Below are 27,212 nucleotides of genomic sequence, written 5' to 3'. Positions count from 1 at the left end.
TGTCCGGGCACGCGGTACATCAGTGACAGCACCACGCACGCGCACCACCACCGAGCCCCGCACGAGCCCAAGTTAGCAAAGCATGGCGGAAAAGTCCACCTAAACACCCTTTACTAAGCAAGTTAAGTAACCGAGACCATATATGTGTACTATGTAAAGGGGAATTAACTTTTTCTATTCTTAGAGTTATTTTAACAGTGGTTTAGCTAATGGCTAAACTAACTAATGGCCAAAATCCCTTCAAAAAGTAAATGAAGGCTTAACTGGCTAAACATTGTTGGAACTTGGAACTTAATTTTGAAAAAAAAAAAAAAAAAAAAAAAAAAAGGCTTTAACAAATATCTTATCAAATATTACATTCTAACTTAAATTAGTTGATAAATTGACATGTGTGGTGACAAACTGTTTACTTGTGCCCTCTGTTGGATAACCAGCGTACCTACATGTGGTTCCACTCCTACAAATTCCACGCCTCTAAATACATGTTACTTCTGAAAGAAAAGTGGCTCAAATCTAGTCTTTTCACTTAAATGCAACTTGGATCTGTTTTGTTTTTCTTTTTCTTCCTTTCTTAACAGCAAAAATTACATGCAATCTCATTTTTACAATTCTGATCCAGGCCACTTCTATATGTTGTCAGTTCCAACCTCAGTACTGAATTCATATTTACTAAAGTACTAATGTTCGCTTAGCTGTTCACATTAAGCTTTTTAAGATGTGGCTAGTATCAGATTCCAGTATGAACCAGTCATGATCCTCAACTAAGCCACATGCACAAAAGAAGTTGAGTAAGAAATGTTCAGATTATTCCCTTCAGTAAATGTATCTATACATACAGTGTATTCTAAATCTTAATTTTAAGATAATATATCTAAGTACTATTATTATACATTGTGCAGAAAAAAGCTTCCTGTCAGAGTTTTACTATTATTACATATGATGTTTTGGTATTTATTTTATTGCTGCATTAATGTATATGTATTCTTACCTTATATTTTTATCATTAAGCTCAGCTACTTTGCAGTATTTGAGTGACACCCTCCGGTACAGAATAGTTGTGAATCTCAATGAAGAGTAACATAAAAGTGAACTGAACTTGGATCTAACTGTTAATAATGCCATCACAAAAAAGATCAGAGGTGCAGCTGACTGGGTAACAGATCAAAATTGTAAAGATCACATTTGATGTGATTTGTGTTCTTATGTCATTAAAAAACAGTCTTGAGTCACATATGAGTAAAAAGATCAGATTTAGGCCTCTTGCCTGTGGTGTGAATGTAGTCTGAAATTAGATACAGATCTTATTCTTTTCATTGTGACAGAATAATTAGATCAGAGTACATTCATACATATGACTCTGATGACACTTTAAATGGAGATTCATCACTATTCTGCACTGGAGAAAGGCACTCACAAGATAGAAAATATTCCAAATGCATAAATGCAACAGTAAAATAAATCTAAATAATTTACAATACCAAATTCTGACAGGGACCATTTTACTACACATTGAATGCTGGCGATACTTGCATATTTTAGCTTAATAGAAAGGTTTTGATTGCACAGCTTTTACTTTCTCACTGTATGTATTAGTTCTGTTACTGAAGGAGACTATCTGAACACTGCTAACACCATTGCTTTTGCACGTGGTTCGTTTGATTAGTGAACCTGATAGTGAATCTGATACTTAAAATATAAGATGACCCCGTTTCACCAGCTGCAAGAGCATGCCTTTTTAACATGCATTTTTCCACCTGAATGGATCATGTGTGGAACATTTTAAAATGCACAATGTGATAATGTGAACCCTGAATTGTTGCACTTACAGAGATGTTTGCAGGAAGACTTGATGTCTTCAGTCCCTAAATGTGTTTTAACTGTTACAACAGGGAAATGTAACATTTCAAATAACATTTAGTTGTTTTGTTTTTAGTGCAGTATAGCTTAAACATATATTTCTATTCAATGCTCTAATTTTCAGTTAATATACTATCCCAACTTTTGTTAGCAGTTGTTAAAATGTTGATATATGTCATATATGTGATGATGCATGTTGTGCAACTTATGTGTGAGTGAAATTGAAAGATTTTATTTGCTGAATACTTTATGTTTTGGATGCTGATAGTTTTACATAGTATATATTAGGTAGTGCATGTGCAGATGGACAGGGGCTGATGGGTTAGGGGCCACTGAGAGGAGCTGTTGAAACATTTAAAAATGGGTCCATTTGCTATTTATAGTCTTGAATTGAACCAGCTCTGTCATGCTTTTCTTTTTCTTTTTTTTTTGGCAAAATAGTCACAGTCTGCATAATAAAAACATCCATCCATCCATCCATCCATCCATCTATACATACATACATACATACATACATACTGTACATACAGTACATACATATGCTTCCTGTGGTTTTCGTGTTGTTGTGTGCATGTACATCCTGTTTGTGCTTTGGTGTTTTGTTTTTATGTTGTTAATGACTCCAGGAAGAGTTGCTGCTTTGAGTGGAGCAGTTAATGGGGATCAAAACAAATAAACAAACAAACATCCATACATCCATTATTTGCTTAGTCGTTGTGTGGGACACAGGTAATTAAAGCATAAACCATAAAACAACAAGTAAACTACAAAAAATACCTATTATCTAATGTAATTTAATTTTATTTAGATGTTTATTTAACAAGGACAAATACATTAAACATTATTTGATATGAAATACAAAACAGATGCCATGCACATGTCATGCTAGTATTATTAAACTATGTATTCTGCAGTATTTTCTGCAATGTTAATCATATACACATAAGCATGACTATTGTTAGATAAAGAGCATGTTGTTGTCTCATCAATGTCAAGTTTCAACAGTGTACTACAGTCAGAGGTAGGATTCCCATAGAAGTCCACACTGGGGCCTGTTATAACTATGTCACAACACTTTTCAGCACATCTGGAGGCACATGGTTTTCAGTGGACCAACAGGGGCCAATCAGACTTGCCCCCCTTGTATTTTGCACATGCACAAGTGTTTTTAGACATAGGTCTTTTTTCTTTATGTTTTTAAATTAGTATGCAAAAATGTTTTTATGTACATATTGTTTATATATACACTGGGCTAAATCTGGGACCTCAGGTACTATCTATGTGTACTTGTGTGCTGGTATGACAATAAAAATCCTTGAATCCTTGAAAGTGTCAAGTAAAAAGTACAATATTTGTCAGTAAAATAGGATTATAACTTTGCATGAAACTCATTCAACCCTCCGGTGTCCGGGTGCACCTTTTAGGCACACTTTGCACCTCCTGTTAAAAAACTTCATATTATTTTTCACAATTTAAATAAGGTTAGAATTCAAAAGTTGTTCATTTTTGAATGATCTTTAAAATTCTGGCCACCAAGTAAAATCTGCGCATTGTAAACAAAAAAAAATTACAAGACTAGCATCTGTCTCCCAAGTGTGCCTAAAATGCACTATTTCTTCCATTTGATCTGTATGATTAGGGCTGACCTTGATTTGCAAAAATAAAATCAAATTAGAGCAGAAAAATAAATCAATATATAATATTTAATAGTTTGATTTATGGGTGTGCATTTTTGGCACACTTGGTGACAGATGCTAGTATTTTTGAACATTTGACCTAGCACCAAAAATAACAATGCAAATTAACCAGTGTTGCTGTTAATTATTGACATATGCCAGGCTGCAAAAATAAAATAATATGTAATCCAATTTTAATGTAGTCTATTGAAAAAAAACAAATCATATTTTGTGTTTTTTGAATCAAAAAATGTAGTGACATCATGATCAAAAGAGATCGTGTAAAGGGTTAAAAAAAAAAAAAAGTAAAATGAATGATTATTTGATATGTATGATTAGGGCTGACCTTGATTTACAAAAATAAAATCAAATTAGAGCAGAAAAATAAACCAATACATAATATTTAATAGTTTGATTTATAGGTGTGCATTTTACGCACAACTGGTGACAGATGCTAGTATTTTTGAACATTTGACCTAGCGCCAAAAATAATAATGCAAATTAACCAATGTTGGAGTTAATCATTGACATATGCCAGGCTGAAAAAATCAAATAGTATGTGATCCAATTTTTATGTAGTATCATGAAAAAAATTAATTTTTTGTGTTTTTTTGCATCCCAAAAAAAAAATGGTTTGTTTACATTACAAACACAGCATTTAAAGGGTTAAAAATGTGACAATTATTGAGTATTTGGTATTTTTTTAATTTAAGGCTCAAGTTGATGAAATAGAAAAAAAGTGTAAAAGAATTAAAAACAAACTGTATGAAAATTTTTTGGACATTATTCCACAAGTGTGCCAAAAAGGTACACTTGGTGCTTAGTAAGAGCCTTGCTGGACGGGATACCACAGGGTTCAAGTACAGGTACTTGTTACTTTCCTCCTCTGGCCACAGGTATGCACGTCCTTGATGCCCTTTGCAGTTTTTTTTTTTTTTCTCCATAGCATATGCTGTTGTCCTCAAAAAACCTCCACTACTGCTATAACCCATGAGCCCTTCAGGGGGCGCTGTTTCAACGGTGACGTGTACTTTTTTTTTTTTTTTTTTCACTTGATGAACCCAAAGCAGAGACATGACGTAGAAAAAGGGGGCAGGCAGTGTATACAAGTCTGTGGTCCCATTCATGCTGCATGTCTAGCAGTCACCACCGACAGCCAAAGCCGTGTCACATCCTCATCAAAACAGAAAGCTCTTCTTTTTCGCACTCAAACGAAGGGTTGGTGAGTCATTATTCGTCCTTTTCCATGCATGTATCGATGAGGTCTGGACTCTTTTCGCTGTAGTTTGGAAGCAGCTGTGCAAATATGGCTGCAGGGGTTTGGGAAAGTCGAACAGATAAACGTACACAGAAAGAAGCCTACGGACGTTTTCGTTATCTCATCATTTATTTCACGCCATGAAAATATGTGGCATTTCCGTGTTGATTTGTGATGTGTTTCTTTGATTACACCGGCGCTTATTTGGCCTTTAACTGTCAGAAATCAAGTTTACCGGCATCTTGGCCTGTTATATACAACATTGACTTAACATTGAAGTAAACAGTCGTTGTCTTTTAACACCGTGTTCTGAAAATACACACTGTAAATATTAGCTGTGCAGTTATTTCCATGTATTTACTTATGGTTTTACTGCAGTTCGGTGATGGCAGGGACTTGGCTAGCTTGTTGTTAGCATTATTCACTACACGAATATAGGCAAAAGTCCAAGTAGAGGTCATTCACTAACAAATACCTGACGATTGCATTACAAAACCGTTATCTAACCTATTTGTAGTAGTTTACTAAACCACATCTGATACCAAGGATTAGTGTGTGATGTCTAGAAGTACTAACACAGGAAGAGAAATGCAGAAAATAAGTGTGTGTATGTTAATGTCACCTGCAAGTGAAGGTCAGTAAAAGCCGGTTGTGCCATGATGTCCTTTTTATATGAGCATCATAAAACTAGATGTAACACTCACTGTTTATTTATACTAGGTTATAACTAGTAATTATGTTTATATATATATATATATATATAAATGAATAGAAAATAGCTGGTTGACCCTGCGGGGTTCATACAAATGACCTAATTTCACACAAACCACGTGGGCTGGACACTTGATACAGCCCAATACCAAACAAATTTAACCTACATATGTCGAGCATGTGTGTGAAGTGAAAATGTGTGTTTTTTGAGTATTTGGCAATAACACCTCGAAATAATTTTGATTTCTGGTATTGTTGTATTTGCATTGAGGATTATAATGCACAAATGTGACGTTTGGTGTGTGTAAACTCCGGGGGTAGCTGGTGTGATGAACGTCAAGCCTGGTTTTGCATTTTGTAGTGAAAGCAATCAGGAAAACGTCGATTATATAGGATTATAAACACGTCGATTTTATACAGTTCTCCACAGACGAGGTGTTTGAAGTGTCTCCGTTAAAGCCCAGATGGATATAATGTACGTTTGGGTAATTATTTGTCAGTTTTAGCGCCGTATTTACGCGGCGCAGTGCTGCGACCTTTCCCCTAGTTTCCGCAGCACTGGGTGGATCATGTGATGTTGGAAAGTAGCTGGGGGAAGGGACTGGTTGCTGAGACAGACACACTGCTCAGTAGATGCAGTTCCTTCCGAGGACCAAAAACGCTAAAACGACGTGTACTGCTTTTAGAGTACTTCGGTGAATGCAATATAACTGGTCCCAGCAGAAGAAAAGGCAGCTTTTTGTGGGAGTTTCATTGAAGAGGAAAGGGTGTTGTAATCTCTAAAACAGAAACAGTTTAAGCATGTGAGGGAAAAAAAGCAATGCTAGAAAAGGATAGTTAATATTGTAAAACAGCCATTAGTAATTTAATTGATCTCTGGTCTTAAATATTATAGCGTGAAATAGATCAAAGATCGGGTGGTTTTTATATTTACGACAACACGTGAAGGCAGCATATGATAGCAGGTCCCTCAGACCGCCCTAGGCAGGTTCATCCTCTACAATTAGCTCTGGTGGTTCACATGCTGCCATGTTGCCTGTAGAAATCAGCATTTGCAGGCTTTTTAGGTTTAACCCTTTCATGCATGAATTATGAGAACCTTAATCATGATTTTTTTCCCCCCTGTTTTTATTCCTCTTTAGGCATGAAAAAAAAAAAAAAAAAACATTGTGACTGACAGCTTTTTATGAACCTATTTTTCATAGGGTTGCAAAAATGTCCACTCAAATGGATACGATGCGTTTAATTTTTGAAGCCAAGAAACGTGTATTTACTGATATACTGTGAAAACTATAAAATGAAAACATTTTTAATACTGCTAATCTGATGTTTTCTCATATTTAACCCTTTCATGCATAATGATCACTACAGTGGACAGCTGTTCTCCAGCTGTTCTCTTGTATATTCATGGGTTTTGTTGTTTTAGTTCCATATCAGCCAACACAGTGGACACTTATACATCATCCCATAAACTGCAATTCATCCCATCACTGTAACTTTGCTGTTTTTGATAAACCTGATCTGCACTAACATGTTTTAGTGTAAAATCAATTATTTGTTAGACAAAATGTTTTTTTTTTTTTTTTTTTTGTACATTACCTCCATGAAGTGAGTAATAACTAGCAGTAGAATATGTTAAAATGTGAGAAAACATCAGATTAGTAGGATTAAAATCTTTTCATTTGTTTTTATCTCACTTTCTGATGTTGGGTTTTAAACACATTTCTTTACTTCAAAAATTAAACGCATTAACCTTTTTGTAACTTCATTAAAAAAAAAAAAAACCTCAATTGCTTTTTTTTCATGCCTAAGGGGGGATAAAAACAAGAAGAAAGAAAAAAATCTTGACTATGGTTGTCATAATTTGTGCATGAAAGGGTTAAGCATACTCTAATACCAGATATTACTCACTTCATGGAGATAATATAAAAAAAAAACCCATTTTGTTTAAGAAAAAAGGACAGTTACAGTCTATTAACAATCAGCAATTGATTCACACTCAAACGTGTTACTTCAGACCAGGTTTATCAAGAACAGCAGAGTTACATGATGCATAAGTGTCCACTGTGTTGGCTGATATGGAACTAAAACAACACAATCCATGAATATACAAGAGAACAGCTGGAGAATAGCTGTCCACTGTAGTGACCAGTATGCATGAAAGGGTTAAAATGGAGACATGTTAAAAGATGCAGATGTTACTGACTTCTCTAAAATCTATAAAAAATCCTGCACATCATCATTTTAGCCTTCCTTATGCAGGAAAGCATCTGATTAACAGCAATTCTGTGTGTGTTTTCTGTTGACTCTTGTATACAGTTAATTAATGAATTTGTTTGACACTACTCTTAGTTCTTAATATGGGGGATTTGCCACTGGCAGACCACACCTGTTTAACCTGTTCAAAGTCAAGCCACAGCTACTACAATACAGTCTCCTCCCTGTGCATTGTCTTTGGTGTCACCTTACGGGTGAGAACCTGTTTAGTTGAATATGGCAACAGTTGGAAAAACAAGCAAAACATGCACATGGGGCTGACTTATGGAAACCATCCCATAATCATTCAGTCTGCAGCTTACAATTACAGTATAGCATCACTACTATTAAAATCTTCATTATTTTGTAACCCAGTAGCAGTGGAAATTGTAATTTGGGCCTAAAGATGTTCTGTGTGCTTTTTTTTTTTTTTTTTTTTTTTTTAAATCATTTAGGTTCACTTCTGCCTCACGTGACCACTTCTTAGAAAAGACCCATGCAACAATAATAGGCTGATGATAATGGATTAGATTTATGGCACTTTTCAACGCACTCAAAGTGATTTAGCTACATCACAAGATATGATTGTGCTACATTTTATTGGAAAAAAAATCTATCAGATAGTCCTTTTAGACACAAGAGAATAAGTAAAGTGTGAATTAAGATGAAAATGCATAACACAAGAGCATAAGAATTTGTTCTTGAAGTCAGTGATGATTTACAGTAACTACAATGAAAATTAATGCAAAATAGGAGGGGATTTTTCACAGTCAGGGAAACATCTATTAGCCTACAGGGTTCCCGCGGGGTCTTAAAAAGTCTTAAAAGTCTTGAACTTACAAATCTGCATTTAATACCTTAAAAAAGTCTTTAAAAGGTGTTAAATTTGATATGGTAGCTCTTAAGTGATGTTGCCATAAACTTGTTGGCTGTATTGTGTTTAAATGTGTCTGGGAAGTGTCCAAGCTGCAGAGAGAGTAACGTTAGTCTACTCAGTTCCACCTGTTCAAACCTGACAATTTATATGAAATTAGGAACCAATTATCACTAACTTTGCAGCTCCTGGAGAGAAATGATTCTGAACGGTGGAAATCAAGGCACTGGAGAAAATAAATACATTTTCCTAAATTGTAGGAGTCACAAATTTTTGCCAATATGGCTGTAAAATGGGCATTAAATTCAGTTTTAAGTAGTATTAAAAGGGTCTTAAAAAGTCTTAAATTGAACTTGTAGAAACCTGTAGGAACCCTGTATTAATGTTGGTGAAAAGAGGCCACATATCTAGCTTTTACCTATAGACTTAAAGATAAGAGATTAGATAATTCTTTATTATTTTCTCAACAGGGAAATTTAGTGTTAAAATTGTTAAGAGCAAGAAAAATATTAACAGAAAAAAAAAAAAAAACCTGCAAAACATTATACCTCTGACTAAGCATGCCCTTAATAAGTCAATGTAGACTTTCTCACACGTCAGGAAATAGTTTTACACAGTTAATACTGCGATGTATGTATTAATAATAATGTTATCCATCTGAACCAAATGTGGAAGTAAATTGAAGGGAATAATACTACTGAATGGAGGTCATTAACGGTGATTTGATTGACTTTTATGTCATAACTCTTATTCTCTTGCGCTTCCTTTTCCCTCAGTGACCCTGTGCTGTAGTAGCCACCATGGCAGAAGCTCACCAGGCGGTGGCCTTCCAGTTCACCGTCACTCCAGACGGTATCGACCTACAGCTATGTCATGAGGCTCTACGCCAGATCTACCTCTCTGGCCTCCACTCCTGGAAAAAAAGGTTCATTCGCTTCAAGGTGAAAAAAAAACCCCAAGTATTGCTTTGTAGTACACATGGAAATGTCAAGAAGCTTTGACTCTTACTTTAAATACTAGTATTCACCTTTTGTCTTTTATGCAACTTCAAACTCTGGACTACAGGTTTCCATTAGGGCCCCTGTAATGCTTGCTTGTTTTTACTGATTACTGCTAAACAGTAAATATGTTGTGTGATGATGAATTCCCTTAGCTCATGTAGTCTGGAAGGTCACCCTTGCTCACGCAACCAACAGCACCTGTAATGTTCCTGTTTGTTCTCTGTGTTCTAGACTTTGACCCAGTTTATCTTTTTACACACATTCATAGTCACTTGAACCCAAACACCTCCTAGTATTTACACACATTCCTCTTTTGTTGTGATGATGATGAAGTAATTACTGAAAATACAATTGTAATGTAACAGAGCCAAAACACTATACAATGGCTGTGATGTGTAATATATTCTTTATTCTATATTCAGGTGTAATATTCTGTTGTGCTCAGTATTCATAATGACACATTTGACCTTTTGTAATTCTCCACGACCTTTTATACAGAATGGGATGTTGACTGGTGTATACCCAGGAAGTCCTGGTGGATTCATGGTAGTGGTTGTGTCCTACATGTCCTACAACAAGTATAATCAGCTGGACCCCTCTCTCGGTTTGATTGCCAAACTTGGCCAACACTTGCCTATTAGGTTAGTAGCTGTTCTCATGATTTGTTCTTGTTTTGTTTCTTTAAAATAAAAAAAAAAGACAAAACCCCAATATGAAAATTACACATCTCCTTGAATCCATAGCAATGTGGCTGTGTGTTTCATTGTACAACTCTCAACATGTCTTAGATATATATGACACATGCATGATTCTTTTAATATTCTGCCTACTGCAATTAACTGTGGTTAAAGTAGGTGAATGTTTATTTTTCTTTTTTTTTTACAGGTCTATTGTAAAATTACATGTTGTTTGAGCTATCTAGTGAACCTCATGTTCCTGTTTGTCCTTTTCCAATGTTGATCTTGTTTATTGATATGGAACAAACAGTATTCATATAATTGTCTCTTATCAAAAAAGCCTGGGGATTTTCCCTTTTTTATGGTCAAGCACGTTTATGGCAGTGTTGTTAGGGTTATTATTTAGAGAAATGTCTATGATGTCCCAGTACTAGGAAATTTTGTTCAAGGTGAGAGTACTTATTGTGTTATATTGTTTCATAGAGTTTAACATTGACAGACCTGCAGGCTGACTTTGATCATGATGTATGTGTTTTTAATATACCTTTATTGATTCTGCTAAGATTACTGTTTTTTTTTATCAATCGTGATTGTTGACTTTGGACTAGGTAAAGACGGGCGCTCACTAAATGACTCGGTGTCCAAATATTTCCATTGTGGTGTTATAGCGCACTCATAAAATACTCAGTCAAGCTGTTGTTACCTTAAACACCACTTAACTTCTCTTTCTTTCTTTCTCTTTCACTTTCCACAGTCAATATATGTCCACAGACAGCCAGAAAATAGTTGGAGGTGTCCTGGTGGGCACAGGCCTGTGGGTCACCATCATCATGATAATGAGGAATGTCCTGAAGTGCCTGCTGTCATGGCATGGCTGGATGCATGCACGCCACGGCTCTGTGTCCTTGAGTACACGTTTGTGGATGGTGAGAATAATATGTTCGTCTGTGTGGTTCACTTTGGAAATCACATGTTGAAGACATTGTCACAATTTGTGAAAGCCAGATCAAGGTTATTATCGTTAACAAAAACTAACAAAATGATGAAAACTAGAATTAAATAAACATTTTCGTTAACTGAAATAAATAAAAACTATTATTAAAAGAAAAAAACAATAACTAACTGAAACTGTATTGTGTGCTTACAAGACTAACTAAAACGTTTAAAAATTATGGATAACATTCCCTTCATTTTCGTCTTTGTCAGTGTCGGATTGGTATGAAATGGATTTATTTTGCTCGAGCAATTTTAGCTGCTGGCACCATACGGCACTTCACGGTCCGTCACTTATTCGTCACTTGTCATTTAGAGATGGCTTCTCGTTCCCACTCTACCTGCCAACATGGAGACTAAAGTTGAGAGAAAGCAGCAGAGTCCTGTATGGGATTTATTTGAATACGATGGCGAGGAAAATAAAAGATATGAAAAAACTAAAACTAAGCCTTTAGAAAAAAATGAAAACTAATAAAAACTAGTAAACCTGCTATAAAATCTAATTAAAACTAACTGAATTAGAGAAAAAAAGTCAAAACTAATTAAATTAAACCATAATGAAAAATCCAAAACTATTATAACCTTGAGCCAGATATGTAGGTGTTGGGGTTTAAGTGGACTTATTTTTGGTCACATCATTCTGAATAAAATGGTCTTGATTGTTCCCATGTAAATTGAATATACCATATATAAAAGACTTTATACTACACACTATTCAACTATATTAACTGTGCAATACATTTGATATATTTCTTTAGTGAATCACATAAGTTTAAAGCTTTCATTAGTAGATTACTCCATGTTTGAGTGCTTACTTGAAGTTTGTATTGGAGTCTGTGCTGTGCTGGCAGCTGGTTGCGCTTTGACATTAGCTGGCATCATTCATTAAGTAAAGTTGCACGTTATTGCAACTGTAGAGGAGCGGAAGCATAGTGTTTGTGCTTGGATGCCACTATTCACTTGGACATGGAGTCATTAATGTCTGCGAATCAGATTTCAACACAAAACAGACGCCAAAACAAACTTCATTTATGTATATGAATATGTGGGATTCTTCCATATTGAGCATAAGAAATATTTTTGCTAAAGTATATTACTCTTACTATTAAGGGTATAAGACATCCCTGATTCACCTTCCCTTTCTGTGCCAGTGAGTCAAAGTTAGAATTATTATTGTTAAATGTATTTCATATTGAAATACTATTTTGGTGTTTTTTTTCATCTGGATGTAGGTTTGCACTTTGCCCTATATTTTGCAGGCTTTACATGAATCACAGCATGTAACTGAATGTCCTTCCCTCTCCCCTGTCTTGCAACTTTCTCCTTGTCCAGTTGTTCGTGAAGGTGTTCTCTGGCAGGAAGCCAATGCTCTACAGTTTCCAGAACTCTCTGCCAAGACTGCCAGTTCCATCTATCAAGGACACCTGCAGCAGGGTAATTTCACCTGTCATGTCAGTTTCTGTTTTAAATAGTTTGGTTGATCCTTGCTATTGGATTGAGACAACAGTTTTGGAATCAAAGAAAATTTTAGAATTTGATTGACTCTCTGTGTCTTCATGTTAAAAAGATTTCAGGGAGACTGAGGCTATGTCCTCAGCAATACATTTTGTTTTAAAATGCACATCTTTTCCCACATTGGCACCTAGATTACACTACTCGAGCATTTTAGGAATTCCAAAACTTAGACTTTTGATTTTGACCCGTTTTAATTTGGAAACACGAGGGTTGTGTTGCAATGTGGACAAACAAACTGAGATTTGTTCTTTACTGCTCTGTGGTTCATCACACCCCTGTCACATGAGGTTTTCAGAAAATAAAGAACACCTCATGTTTGACTGCCTCTGTTTATTCAACATGAACATCATTGTAGATGTTTCTGTCCTTTTTGTTTCTGTCCTTGTTGTCTCTACAGCTGTGCTTTTTAATTCAATTTAAGACCTTCATTTGTCCCAGAGGAGTAATTGTTCCTGCTGCAGTAGCAATTCAAACAATAATGTCAATAACAATTTAAAGTCTGCTTTTTGTCATGCGACTCCTGACTACATTCGCTACAGGAAAGCTTTTCTGGTATTTTGTGACAATTTATATATTCAGCAGCATTTTCAGCTCCACTGGTCATGTGATATGTGCTTCAGCCATGTTACAATGGACAGACTTTAATTCTGAAACAATCATGTGGCTGTTTCAGACTGTAATATGTATCAGTGTGTGTTGCCTAACCAGCCATGAATCAACACATTTTAATAGAAACTGAAACAAAAAGCAGCGTTGTCATAGTAATGTGTTGATTTAACATGTTCTCAAGCCATCTTTAGCAATAGATGGTTTTATCTGAAAGGACAAAGTCGGTTGGATTTGCTATTTTTTCTGGTCTGTACTTGAATATACTAATTACACAGCTGTTTTGACTGTGCGTTGACATCACCTTCACAGTATCTGGAGTCAGTCCGCCCACTCATGGATGATGAGCAGTATGAACGGATGAAGGGATTGACTAAAGACTTTGAGAAGAATTTGGGACCCAGACTGCAGTGGTACCTCAAACTCAAGTCCTGGTGGGCCTCCAACTACGTGAGTGTCTCTGTTCTGTCTTCTGTTACAGTTTAGAGCACAGTTCACACACAGTCTGTCTAATACTTTCCACCTGTGTTCCTTTCTTCTCGTGGCAAAGGTCAGTGACTGGTGGGAAGAATATATCTACCTTAGAGGCCGTGGCCCCATCATGGTCAACAGTAACTATTATGCTATGGTAAGACAACTCTGCAAGATTTATTTCTTTGCAAAAATATGTCAACTATTTGAAGCTTGTCCTTTTAACCCTATAATGCTGAACGTATCATATTTGATACATGAGGTTTGAAGCCCTCTACATGATCAGTGTGATATTTTTTTTGTCTTGAAAAACCTGATGTATTCAATTAGATACATGCAATACAAGGTAATCCATCAGAGTGGAGGAATTCATTCACCACAGGCTTTTCCAGTGACACTACAAGATTGTCAGGAGGCAGAATTTTGCCAATTTTGAAAATGAATTACCAATTTGTTAGACATGTTTGTCTTATTTTTTTTTTGCCATTTATTCTTTATTAGTCATTTTTCTTTTTTTTTTATACAAAACAAAGACATAACAGTAACATAATTACATGACAATAACAAAACAATCAGCATTTGGCAAAATAAATATTTGTTATTTTTCAAAATAAGGTTATTAATTGGCACCTGTATGTGGCATCAGTGAGGCCATGTAAATTAAATCAAATTTGAGCAGCAGATCTTTTTTTTTTTTTTTTTGTGTCAGTACCCGCATTAATTGTCCCTAAGAAAAGCAATCCATTTTTTCCACTTCCTCGTGTAGAGTTCTGCATGCAGTCTTAACATAAATATAAATCTGTCTATTGTTTTATATTATGTTTTTGTTTGTTCAAAAATAATAATATTTGAGCAATGAGACCCGATGTATCAAATATGATATAATATGATAGGATTTTGGGTTGTTCAGAAGGACCAATAAAGGCTCCAGTTTCAGAGAACTGGAATTTTCTGTCAATGATTTAATGGTTCAGGCTTTACAGGGTTAAGGTAGAGGTTTCTGAAGGATAAATATTGAAAAACTGACTCTATGTGAGAGACATACTTGTTAGCCAGCTCTGTGACTGTGGTTCTGGGCAACAATGGGAAGTTACCCAGTGTTATTTCCTCTATTTATTAACTACTGGGTACAAACTTAAATAATTTGTAACTAAGTTTGTACAGTGTAACCCGGTGTCACCATGGTAAAGGACACAAACACTACACAAATTCTAAATACTGATGACAATACTGAAAATAAAATCTAATGAGACTGGTAAAGTAACACACACAGCACATTCTCAGGGGAACTCATTAACACAATAGGTAACAGTATTGGGAATTTCATTATCTAGGCTGGAATAACTCAGTATAGTGCAGTGTGTGGTTCCTTAGTTGCCAGATGTGTTACTCTGAATCTTAGTTAAATACACTGAACAAAAATATAAACGCACCACTTTTGTTTTTGCTCCCATTTTTCATGAGCTGAACTCAAAGATCTAAAACTTTTTCTGTGTACACACAAGGTTTATTTCTCTCAAATATTGTTCACAAATCTGTCTAAATTTGTGTTAGTGAACACTTCTTCTTTTGCTGAGATAACCCATCCACCTCACAGGTGTGGCATATCAAGATGCTGATTAGACAGCATGATTTTTGCACAGGTGTGCCTTAGGCTGGCCACAATAAAAGGCCACTCCAAAATGTGCAGTTTTATCACACAGCACAATACCACAGATGTCACAAGTTTTGAGGGAATATGCAATTGGCATGCTGACTTCAGGAATCTCCACCAGAGCTTTTGCCTGTGAATTGAATGTTCATTTCTCTACCATAAGCCATCTCCAAAGCTGTTTCAGAGAATTCATGAAGAAGACTGTGCGAGGAAAATGGTGGTCACACCAAATACTGACTGGTTTTCTGACCCCCCTGGACCACCCAATACAGTAAAACTGCACATTTTAGAGTGGCCTTTTATTGTGGCCAGCCTAAGTCACACCTGTGCAATAATCCTGCTGTCTAATCAGCATCTTGATATGCCACACCTGTGAGGTGGATGGATTATCTCAGCAAAGGACAAAGGAGAAGTGCTCACTAACACAGATTTAGACAAATTTATGAACAATATTTGAGAGAAATAGGCCTTTTGTGTACATAGAAAAAGTTTTAGATCTTTGAGTTCAGCTCATGAAAAATGGGAGCAAAAACAAAAGTGGTGCGTTTATATTTTTGTTCAGTGTAGTATATCAGTCAACTCGGCAAGATAACTGCCACTACCAAAGGGTACTATTTCCATATGCATTTATACATGTGATCAAATAAGGAATATCTGCTTGCTCAATAAACCATGACACTAAAATACTTTCATTTGAGGAGGTAAAGTTGGCACAAGGGTGAGTGGAACAATACTTTGCATGCTTGAAATAGAAGGTTATCAAAGCTACTCTGTCCATGCACACATTACTTGACTGAAATAACATAAGAGGCATAGATGGATCACATGGTGACATATGCTGAGCTGTATTTTATAACCAGTGCCTTTCTTTGCATTTCATGTCATGACAGATGTCTTTATATAATTTTTTATGACAGCATTATAAAGGAAACTGTCAGCATTTGCAATTCAGTCTGCAGTTTTTTTTTGTTTTGTTTTTTTTTACTGATACACCACAGCAGATGAGGGATGCAGCACCTCACCCTTAACCCATTGGGACTGTTTTTTTTTTCCTGGACACTGGACCCAAAGGAACAGAAGATACTAGATTAAGCTGATGGAGAAGCCATTACTGTCTCTGTCCAAGAACCAGATTTGAGTCTTATAATAAACAAGTGTCACAAATACGCATTGCTACAGTGTTAAAATATTTGCTGCAAAATATTCATAGATGCGTATTGTACACTCGGGTCAAAACCTCTGGGCTTTCCTCTGCATTACCTTTATCTGTCATATCGGTGGAGTGTTTTTAGCTGCTGTGTAATGTTACAAAAGGTATCAAAGTTCTTCTGTTTCTTTCTTTTAACATAGCATAACATGCTGATGTAATGCAAGTAAAACCCTTTTTCCTTTGTCCAGGACTTCCTGTATGTGTTCCCCACATCCATCCAGGCTGCCAGGGCTGGTAATGCCATTCACGCTATCATGCTTTATAGGAGAAAGTTGGACAGAGCCCAGATCAAACCAGTGAGTAGAGCTCCAATATCTGTTTTCTCAAATAAATTCACAGTTCTCACTATCAGTCACTACATGTTGACCATATCAGTTCTGTGCAAATGTTTAACTTTCTCAATAAGGTCTATTGATTAGTAGCTGTTATCTCACTGTGGTTATCTTAAGTACTGTATTAAATCATAGCTGTTTATCTTTTACTAGAGTGTCTTTTGTTCCTTTATGTAAGTTTGTTATGCATAATCTCATCCAGGTTGATGTAGACACTTGGTATTGTCCTCAGCGCACTGTATCTAACTCTTTGGAATGAGCCATGATTACAGCAAAGTATGAAAAGAAGTGTTTTCTAAAGGCTAATTATTGTAAACCTATTATCATCTTTTCCACAACCTGTCACTCCCTGTCTCCCTTTCTACCTGCATGTTGCTTAAGTGCAAATACTTTTTACATTTGCACAATGAGGATGCACATGCTACAGCATGTTGCATAAACATTGATCTTTTCCAAAGACCAATAGTATGCATATATACAGCTACCAATGCATGTGCTTGCTCTGTTCTACACTCACATGCGGTTATCTCTGTTTTACTGTTTTGTGCCTTCGCTGTGTCGGACGCTGTGTTAGATATACTTGCTGGCGAACAAGGTTCCTCTGTGTTCGGCTCAATGGGAGCGGATGTTTAACACCACCCGCATCCCTGGTTTGGAGACAGGTAAGAGGAGGGTACATTTTCTCCGTGCCCTCTGATCCCCTATCCCGCGACCCTTGCCATTACCACGGCACCAGCCGTTGGAAACCCTGACGCCTACACTCATTATCAACAGCACAGCCCTGAAATAATCCTGGATTGGCCTTCGGTAGTTTCATTGTAGGCATCAAATTTGGTATAAATAATCTTCAAATCATGCTGAAACATCAGGGCTTTGCTGAGGGTATTGAGGCGGTAGGCCACTGGTTTCTGGACCTTGCTCATGTCTCCTTCCCTGGCAGCCTTCTGAAGTCCCTTCTGCTCCTTAAGACTGCTTATCAAACCAATCCTCATTGCTCCGTCTTCACCTCATCCATGCTCCTGTCCCTGTAGGTGTGTGTCTGCAACACTCTGGGGATTTTAGTGAATTAGTTTATCATCTCTGTGTGTTTGACTCTCCCCTTTTGCTTTTCAGCTCATGCTCCTACACACTATTCCCATGTGCTCAGCCCAATACGAGCGTATGTTCAACACCAGTCGTGTTCCAGGTGTAGACACAGGTAGAGTCTTTAGTTGTGCCACCTCCTCCTCACTACTCCCACTGTACTTCTCCATGGGACATTTTGTCCTTCTGTTTGTTCTGCTGAATTGAAAATAATCTGACCTTATTATAAATGCATGAGTACTGGTCATTTCACATGTTAAGAACTAACTTGCATGTGATGATAGTCTACTGTACAGCTGGCCTGAACACACATTTATGGCCATATGACTGACCACAGAGACCAGGAACCCATTCTTTGTACAAGTATAAGCGCCAACTACTTTTTAAACACTTATTTTTACTCAGTTACAGAATAAATGACATCCATAGCACGCATCAGTGTGTAAATTACCTCTATGGATGAAGAGCATTTGAGGGAGGATAAGAGCTTTTGATGAGCATTAAAGCAATTGAGTAACTTGCATAGTATAAAAGGTTGAAATACAGTGTTTGAAGATATTCCTACAGCTGCTGTAATCTAGTCCTTATCTTCATATTGACATAACTGGAGGTTTGTACCATAAGAGGATGCACATTATTACCTGGATGCGAAGTTGTTGTTCTTGGGTTTGTTCTTAGATTAGGTCTCCTTTCCTTTGTCTCCCCCATAACAAAGGTTTATGTTTGTTTGAACACTGTGAGCATCACCAAAACAATGTAAGTTGCAGTAAACCTAACTAACAAAGCTTTTGAATCAGCTTCTCATGGTTTTGCATAAAGCTGCTCAAACAAACATTGCCTCTGCCCATTGTATTCCACACCATTGCCTGATTCCCAAATTACATCCTCCTTTTCATCTCACTTCCTGTATTTCCCATTTCAGGCTGCTCTAATTGTAGTTTTAAACTTGATAGTCCATGTCTTCATACCATGCATTACCTTGAATTGAGAACCAAGATGACATTTCTCATATTTCTCTTGTTCCTAAACATAAAAGGCTGTGATATCATACTTCTATTGAACTGCTGCCTCTTTTCTGTCAGAAGTTTAGCAGCTACAACATTGTCATCACTTGTGACTTAACTAAACACTGCATTGAGATGAGAATTAAAACACACAACTATACTGTATCCCCACCACCAAACACACATCTGTCTAGTCTTTCTCTGATGCCTCTGCCCTTACTGTTGCTCCCTCTCTCCCAGACACACTGCAGCACATGAACGAGAGCAAACACATAGCTGTGTACCATAAGGGCCGCTTCTACAAGGTGTGGATGTTTTATGACGGGCGGCTGCTGTTGCCACGGGAGATCGAGCAGCAGATGGAAAGGATCTTGGCAGATCCATCTGAACCCATGCCAGGAGAGGAGATGCTAGCAGCGCTTACTGCAGGGGACAGGTAGGTGGCCTTAGAGAGAGAGAAAATAAGAAGGCCATGCAAGTTACAGGAACAAATTTAGCACAATGAAAAGCAGCAAAGATATGAGTAGCAGAAATTAGATGTTAGTATTTAAATAACATTGGTATACCGAAGACAGTATATGTTCTGTATCATAAATAGATGAAGTAGGGAAGTGAGTGGCATGAGAAGTAAAATAATTCCTGTTATTTTTGTATTTGCTCATGGTTTTAATACATGTAAAATAATGCAGTCATGTTTACACTGTGCATTTTGCCGTTTGTTTAACTCTGCTGCCCTCTACAGGACTCCATGGGCCAAGGCTCGTGAAACCTACTTCAGCCGTGGCAAGAACAAGCAATCTCTGGATGCCATAGAGAAGGCAGCCTTCTTTGTGACACTTGATGACACTGAGCAGCGTTACGATACAAACAACCCGGTGAAGTCTCTGGACAGCTATGCCAAATCCCTGCTCCATGGAAAGTGCTATGACAGGTGTGACAGAAACACTTGCATATGATTTGTTTCTGATTTACTAATGTTGTGGAACAACTAATTTATGTTGTGAGTAAAACTGACAGTGTTTATTCTTTATTTTTATTAGGTGGTTTGACAAAACTTTTAACTTAATCGTTTTCAAAAATGGGACCATGGGGCTGAATGCAGAGCATTCCTGGGCTGATGCTCCGATTATTGGCCATCTGTGGGAGGTGTGTGAGTCTCAGTTGTCTATTAAACCTCCACCGAGAAATATTTAAAATGATTATTTAGAATTTCATCAGAAGAATCATGTTTTTAATCACTGAGGACATGGCATTTGCAGACGTACGAAGCCCAGGAGTCAGATTGTTGTTTACAGTATCCAGGTTTCATATGTGATCTATGTCCTCATATCTCTCTATCTCAGTCACTGTGTTTACTTTCAACAAACAATGACGACAAACCTGCATAAGACGTTTACATGCCACTGTATCTTGGGGATATTGGCTTATTTCAGGTTTCTCAAAATAAAGATAAGGCCTTCTACAGGTTTCTGAAACCAGGAGAAGATATTTACATATGCAACAAATAAATGGGTCACTCTTCAAGACAGAGCATTGATATGAGTTTATTAAAGGACATGGTTTACAATTAATCATATTAACGTTTAAATTTGCTTTACAGCATGTACTTTCCATGGATCCCGTTAAGCTGGGATATAATGAAGACGGTCACTGCCGTGGGCAGACCCACCCCAACCTGCCTGGTCCACAAAGGCTGCAGTGGGACATTCCTTCTGAGGTAAAGCTGCTCTCACACATGTTTTCAGCTTGAAAGTGATGTTACTCATACCAGCTTTAACTCTGTGCTGTAGTATTAATATTATTGTTTTATTATGACTTGTAGGATTCTGGGTATTGTGAGCACAGTATTTGATGATTGGTTAATGCTACATTTATACTGAAATATCTAGAACTCTCTTAACTATATTCTGAGTGTGTTGTAAGCAGTGCCATGCTAAAATGTCACATACCATATCTATAACGTCCTCTAGTGCACGGAGGTCATCCAGAGCTCACTGACAGTAGCCAGGACTCTGGCTGATGATGTGGACTGTCACATTATCCCCTTCAGTGACTTCGGTAAGGGTCTGATTAAGAGGTGCCGCACCAGTCCTGATGCCTTCATCCAGATCGCCCTACAACTCGCTCATTACAGGGTTAGTAGATTACATTTGCAGATATTAAAAAAAAAAGATACAAGAAATGTAATGTTTTGTATGTAGTTTTTTACATAGTGTAACCTCTGCATTCTCTGGTGTTAAGTGTATGTGTAAAATGCCAACTACTGTTTTTTTTCTTTTTTTTTTTCTTTTTTTTTTAATAAAATACTTGCATAATTATACTTCAGTTAAAAGGAAGAACTTCCTACTTGTGTTGTTGCCTTAAACATTTAATCATGTTATAACTTTGTTGTTCGATGTTGCACTTTCTTTGGATATTGCTGTATAGAAAAACGGTTAGTAACATGAGGATAAAAACCGTAGAAGCACCACCCAAACTGTAACAAAAACAAAAGATGCAAGTTAGGTGTTCTCCAGCAGAGGGCAGTCACAACCTCCCAATCAAACATCCCCAGACACAATCAAGTAGACTCAATGTTTTTAATTGAGGGGAAAAAAAAAAGATTGTTTCTGTCACTCATTCACTTTTTTTGAAGTTCTAGATATCAGTGTCTTGTCACTCTTAGGCTTTTTGTAATTATCAGAAGCATTTGCAGTTTTTTCTCATAGGTCTTTATAAGAACTGATGACAGTGCTGACTGATACTGTCTTCCAACAGGACAAGGGGAAGTTCTGCCTGACATATGAAGCCTCAATGACTCGTTTGTTCCGTGAGGGCCGAACAGAAACCGTGCGCTCCTGCACCATTGAGACATGTGCCTTTGTGCGTTCCATGATTAGAGATGAGACGGTAAGGTGCAGCACACCTCACTTCTATTAGATTTTTTTTGTACTGGAGGTCATGTTCGTTACATTTAGTGTAAAAGCAATAGGTACACATCACCCTACTCTTACCCGCGTGTCTGTATTTTTTCATTCCTCAGCCTTTCCTGACTTAATGACTTATGAAATTCCTCAAACTCTCATTCCTCTGAAACCTTACACTTTACTGCCCCTGTCAGTCATGTTTCATTTTTATGTCTTTCAGAGAGAGGAGCGTCTAAAGTTGCTCAAAGTGGCAGCAGAGAAGCACCAAAACATGTACCGCCTGGCAATGACTGGAGAGGGCATTGATCGACACCTTTTCTGTCTGTACGTGGTTTCCAAATACCTGGGAGAGGACTCCCCTTTCCTAAAGGAGGTAAGAGTTATTGTTGCAAGTTCTTGAGATTAATCCTCAGTATTCCAAGGACAACACCAGGTCAAACTGTTTGAAAAACAAATGTACATCCAGTAATCAGTTGTTATTTCTGTGGCTACTTTGCTCTCACAGGGACTGTTCCCAGACGGGATTAAACCCAACTTGAGAGTAAAGGGCCCTTTCTAAAACGCTAACTCAAGCTCAGTTTCTCATTTATAGTATTAGAGAATTTAACCATGTGCAAATCTCCTCTTTGAATGTTGGATTAAATATGTCACGTTGGTGTTTTAGGTCCTGTCTGAGCCGTGGAGGCTGTCCACCAGTCAGACGCCACTGCAGCAGGTGGAGCTGTTCGATTTGGTCAAACACCCTGAATATGTGTCGTCTGGAGGTGGATTTGGTCCGGTAAGTCAAAACAAGTTCAGTCTGTCGAAAGTATTCCATTTAAAGCAAGGGGTGAAACTCTTTTATTTTTTTATTTTTATTTTTTTTTCTTGTCCAGGGGCCGCATTCAGCCCAATTTGATCTCAAGTGGGCCGGACCAGTAAAATAATAGTACAATAGTCTTTAAAAATAACAACTCCAATATTTTTTTTCTTTGTTTTAGTGTAAAAAAACAACATTAAATTATGAAAATACCTGAAAAAACTGACATTTTTTAAGGAAAAAGCATCATTATTATTCATTATGGCTTGGATCTACAAAGGCACAAAACATTCAGTAACAGACAGAATATTGTTCAAATTGCACTCAGTTTTCTTTGGCATTTCAGGTTCATAGTTGTTCAGGTTATTTACATTTTATTGTTAAGGGGTAGTTTGTAAATGTTAATATTTTCAGAATTTTGTGCTAAAAACAAAGACAAAAATTTGTAGTTGTTGTTATTTATAGACATAATGTAATGGGTTTTTTTTTTCCCACATTAAACCAAGAAGAAAATTTCAAGTTATTTCATTATTTGTAGGTTATTATGCTATTATTTTAAATGAGATCACATTGGTCTGTATGTAGCTCCTGAACTAAAATGAGTTTGACACCCTTGACTGGTTATATCTTCAGTGTAATTATTGCACTTTGCAAATTTCTCCCGCGGGCCGGTTTTGGGCCACGGCCCGCATCTTTAACACTCCTGTTTCAAAGACACAGTTAGCTGCATTCACAGTTCTTCTCATTAAATGCTATCAGACGTTCGTTTTGGTCCACACGTATATTCTTTGACTACACCAGTCTTGTATTGAACTGGCCTCTTTTCCTTATGTTTCCACAAGGTCGCTGATGATGGTTATGGTGTTTCCTACATCATTGTTGGTGAGAATCTCATCAACTTCCACATCTCCAGCAAACACTCAAGTCCAGAAACTGTAAGTTGTACTATTATTTGATGATTTATGTTGTGCTTTGTATTTAGTTTTTTTTTTTTTTTTAAGGAACCATCTTAACATCTTTCTTTTTACCCATTTTTTAGGACTCACATCGTTTTGGTGCCAACATCAGACAGGCCATGCTGGACTTACTGGATCTCTTCCAGATTGATAAAAAAGACATGAAGTGAATGCGCTCTCCACTGGTGGAAAGAACCTAGGATTGTTTAAAGAAAATAGCTATATTCTTCCTGAAGCTTGTACAGAATCAAATGTTGGGTGTGGGGTTATTTTTAAGTTAATTAATGTTACAGCTATGAGGATATTGAGAGATTATTTGTAAACATCAATGTCATGTGTGTATTTCATGTATAGGCAGGATGAGATTGGAGTGGATTTGGGTACAGGTAGTGGACAGATCAAAACTTTTATTTACAAGACTGTACGCACCGGTGCCTTAGTGACCCACTAATGTATAAAGGGCAGAAAGGGAGGATGAAAAGTTCACTGCTCTGAAACAGTAGAGATCACATCTGTATTAACACACTGAGACATTTCAGCTGAAGGACTGTTTAGTAGCACCATTTAACGTTTGTACTTTAAGTTGAAGGATTGCTATTACTTTTCGTAGTTTATGTTCAACTTTTAATCTCTAGGCTCTGTCTAGTTCATCATCAGCCCCTACATCATGTTTCACAGCAGAGAATCAAACTGAAATGACATTAAATTCACAGAGCTGATTGTCTTGGCTGACCAATTTTATCACAACTAGTAACCCCTACAGGAAAGTAGAAACGTTGACATGTGATTATAAGATATTAGATTCGATTTTTAGAAGTGAAAGTGTATCGGGTTGATTCTGGGTATTAATAGAAAAGTCGGAGGGCTGTACTTTGGTCTCATTCGCGGTTCTACTATGCCTTTCGGACTCAAGTGCACAGCCAGTGCGTTTGTTCTTTTTAGCTGCTATGATTTTACGATGTAGCGACAAAGGGAGATAACATTTTGTGTGTTTGTCATTGTCCTTCTCAGGTTTCACTAACTTGGCCCAGCATTGTACAGTGGCTGAATACAGCAGAGGAAATTGAGATGCGGTGCAATACCATGTGACCCCAAGTGATAGTGGATAGAGTAATAGAACACTTTGATGTTGAAGTGAGGAATTGGCAGAACATGTCTGGGGTGAATCTGCATATACAATGTATGGCCAGCTGTGACTGTTTTTCATTTTGTGTTTTTAAAAAAGATTGTGGTGAACTGTACATTAACTCTGCTGTGCACTCCATGACTGACTGGCCCTTAAGTCCAAACTAACAAATTCCTACGTACCTTGATAGCCTTTGTCGAAACACAACGAATCGTACATTTTTATCAGCAAACTGTCAAGTTGTCAGTTGTCATAGTGGTGTTGCAGCTGTTGTCGCCTAGTCAAGATGAAATGCAGAATAACTAACTGGGTTTTTATATCCTTTCAATACAATAGGTAGTCATTGTTCGCGGTTATTGCAGTTATGCTTAGGATGTGCACATATAGACAGGCTGTCATGTATAGGAATGCATTTATATTATTATTATTATTATTATTATTATTATTATTATTATTATTATGTATATGTTGTCAGTCAAATTATTTATTTTTTTTTTCCCATGTTTTAACACAACAGTTTGGGACGTGCGTATTTACCAGCCGAATGCGACAAATGATAGCACTAAGTTAAAGCTTCGCTGAATTCAGAAGTAATATGCGCAGAATGCTTCCTTTTTTTTTTTTTGACATGACAGTTTTGTTATCACAGACATTGCCAGTAAATTGTAGTTGTATGAGTTGTTGTTTTTTGTTTTTTTTTTTTTTCTATCTTGATAGACCTCATGTTTACACTGCTGCATGGTTTTGTGGATGAGGCTGTATATGTTTGCCTTTAAGTTAAAGATGTGTTTAAAAAAAAAAAGAACAAGACAAGCAGCTGATAAACCAAAACAAGTTTTAACAATAAAGCGAATGTCAGACAGCTGTATAACCTCTGTTTATCTTTCATTTACAGTGTGCTCTTTTCAATGTATGACTTCGTTTTTGGGATGAAGAATTTGAGTGCAGGACAAAGGGTTTTTAAGGTCAGCAAGAATGGGTTATTGTTCCCAAATAAGGTATTTAAAATAATACGATGGAGGATTGAAATAATAGTGTTACATGGGTCAGAAAAGAGGTCAACAAAACAGCTCTACTCTAAAGTACAGCTGAACAAAACAAGACAGGAAGTCAACAAACAGACTTTAACTAAATAAGACAAAGGGCAGCATATATACCAACTGAACAAACAATAAATACATGGGGAGAATAACAACAACATAATTACAACTCAGTATAAAGAAACTGTTCTCTGAAATGTTTTGTCCTATAAAGAAGCACCAGAAAACTGAAAAAGACAATGAAAGATAAGGAATGGGATACAACACAATTACACTGCATCACAGATAAAATGCCCTCTATTTTATATACTCTGATAATATGAATTTTAGGAGAAAAAAGTGGTGGTTTGCTAATGTTTTCAAGAAAGGACATATAGCAACCAGCCTTAACCCTATAACACCAAACGTAGCATATTTGATACATGAGTTTTGAAGCCCTCTACATCACAGGTGTCCAAACATGCGGCCCGGGGGCCAAATCCGGCCCACCAAAGGTTCCAGTCTGGTCCTTGGGATAAATTTGTGAAATGCAAAAATTACACTGAAGATATTAACAATCAGTGGAGTCAAAATCATTTTAATTAAGGTTCCACATACAGACACATACAGTCCAATTATAGTTACAGTTACACAGATTTCAAGTGGGTCAGACCAGTAAAATATCATGATAACCTATAAATAATGACTGTCAAATTTACTCTTGTTTTTTTGGTGAAAAAAAGGAATAATTAGATGAAAATGTTTACATTACCAAACTATACTTTTACAAAAAATATGAATAACCTGAACAAATATGAGCAAATGGAAATGTCTTAAGAAAAGTTAATGCAATTTCACCAATATTCTGCCTGTTACTAAATGTTTTGTGTGATTGTAACGCACATATGTAAATGATAAACTGATAAACCGAGGCATAATATTGTTAAAATTGCACTTGTTTTTCTTAAGACAATTCAAGTTATTCATGTTATTCAGATTTTTAAGGAAACTTTATAGATGTAAACCTGATCCTAATATAATTTTACTTTTTTCATGGTTATTATTTTACAGGTCTGGCCCACTTGAGATCAAATTGGGCTGAATGTGGAACTGAACTAAAATGAGTTTGACACCCCTGATCTACATGATTGGTGTAATATTTTTTGCCTTTAAAAACCCATGTATACAATTGGATACATGGAATAGACGGATAATCCACCAGAGGGAA

At 36.7% G+C, this 27,212-nt stretch overlaps 1 protein-coding gene across 3 annotated transcripts; it reads left to right on the top strand.

The window, feature by feature from the left end:
• The first annotated feature begins 4,634 nt into the window (after positions 1–4,634).
• Positions 4,635–25,833, top strand: cpt1ab (carnitine palmitoyltransferase 1Ab (liver)). 3 transcript variants are annotated; one of them, XM_030136737.1, is made up of 19 exons: positions 4,635–4,755; positions 9,409–9,573; positions 10,132–10,274; positions 11,065–11,236; positions 12,636–12,737; positions 13,737–13,874; positions 13,975–14,052; positions 16,948–17,055; positions 18,205–18,289; positions 19,419–19,614; positions 19,921–20,109; positions 20,219–20,324; positions 20,779–20,895; positions 21,149–21,313; positions 21,936–22,067; positions 22,305–22,457; positions 22,749–22,862; positions 23,726–23,818; positions 23,923–25,833. In XM_030136737.1, exons 2-19 carry the CDS (start codon positions 9,433–9,435, stop codon positions 24,007–24,009), a joined length of 2,319 nt encoding a protein of 772 aa, XP_029992597.1. In that variant the 5' UTR covers positions 4,635–4,755; positions 9,409–9,432; the 3' UTR covers positions 24,010–25,833. The 3 variants fall into 3 exon arrangements, with proteins under 3 accessions (XP_029992597.1, XP_029992594.1, XP_029992595.1); XM_030136734.1 differs by lacking the exon at positions 18,205–18,289 and adding an exon at positions 17,666–17,753; XM_030136735.1 differs by lacking the exon at positions 18,205–18,289 and adding an exon at positions 17,666–17,753 and having other exon boundaries at positions 4,640–4,751.
• The last annotated feature ends 1,379 nt before the right edge of the window (positions 25,834–27,212 follow it).

Source organism: Sphaeramia orbicularis, chromosome 6 (genome assembly GCF_902148855.1).
Source record: "Sphaeramia orbicularis chromosome 6, fSphaOr1.1, whole genome shotgun sequence".
Classification (NCBI taxonomy): Eukaryota; Metazoa; Chordata; class Actinopteri; order Kurtiformes; family Apogonidae; genus Sphaeramia; species Sphaeramia orbicularis.
Note: the sequence above shows the minus strand (reverse complement) of the source record. Positions and strands in the feature narration are given on the sequence as shown.

Excerpts from the sequence above, each read along its gene's own strand:
- cpt1ab (XM_030136734.1), top strand. The coding sequence starts at position 9,433 with ATGGCAGAAGCTCACCAGGCGGTGGCCTTCCAGTTCACCGTCACTCCA. Across the intron at positions 19,615-19,920 it reads GCGCTTACTGCAGGGGACAG|GACTCCATGGGCCAAGGCTC; the intron begins GTAGGTGGCCTT and ends TGCCCTCTACAG. Across the intron at positions 22,458-22,748 it reads ACTCCCCTTTCCTAAAGGAG|GTCCTGTCTGAGCCGTGGAG; the intron begins GTAAGAGTTATT and ends TTGGTGTTTTAG.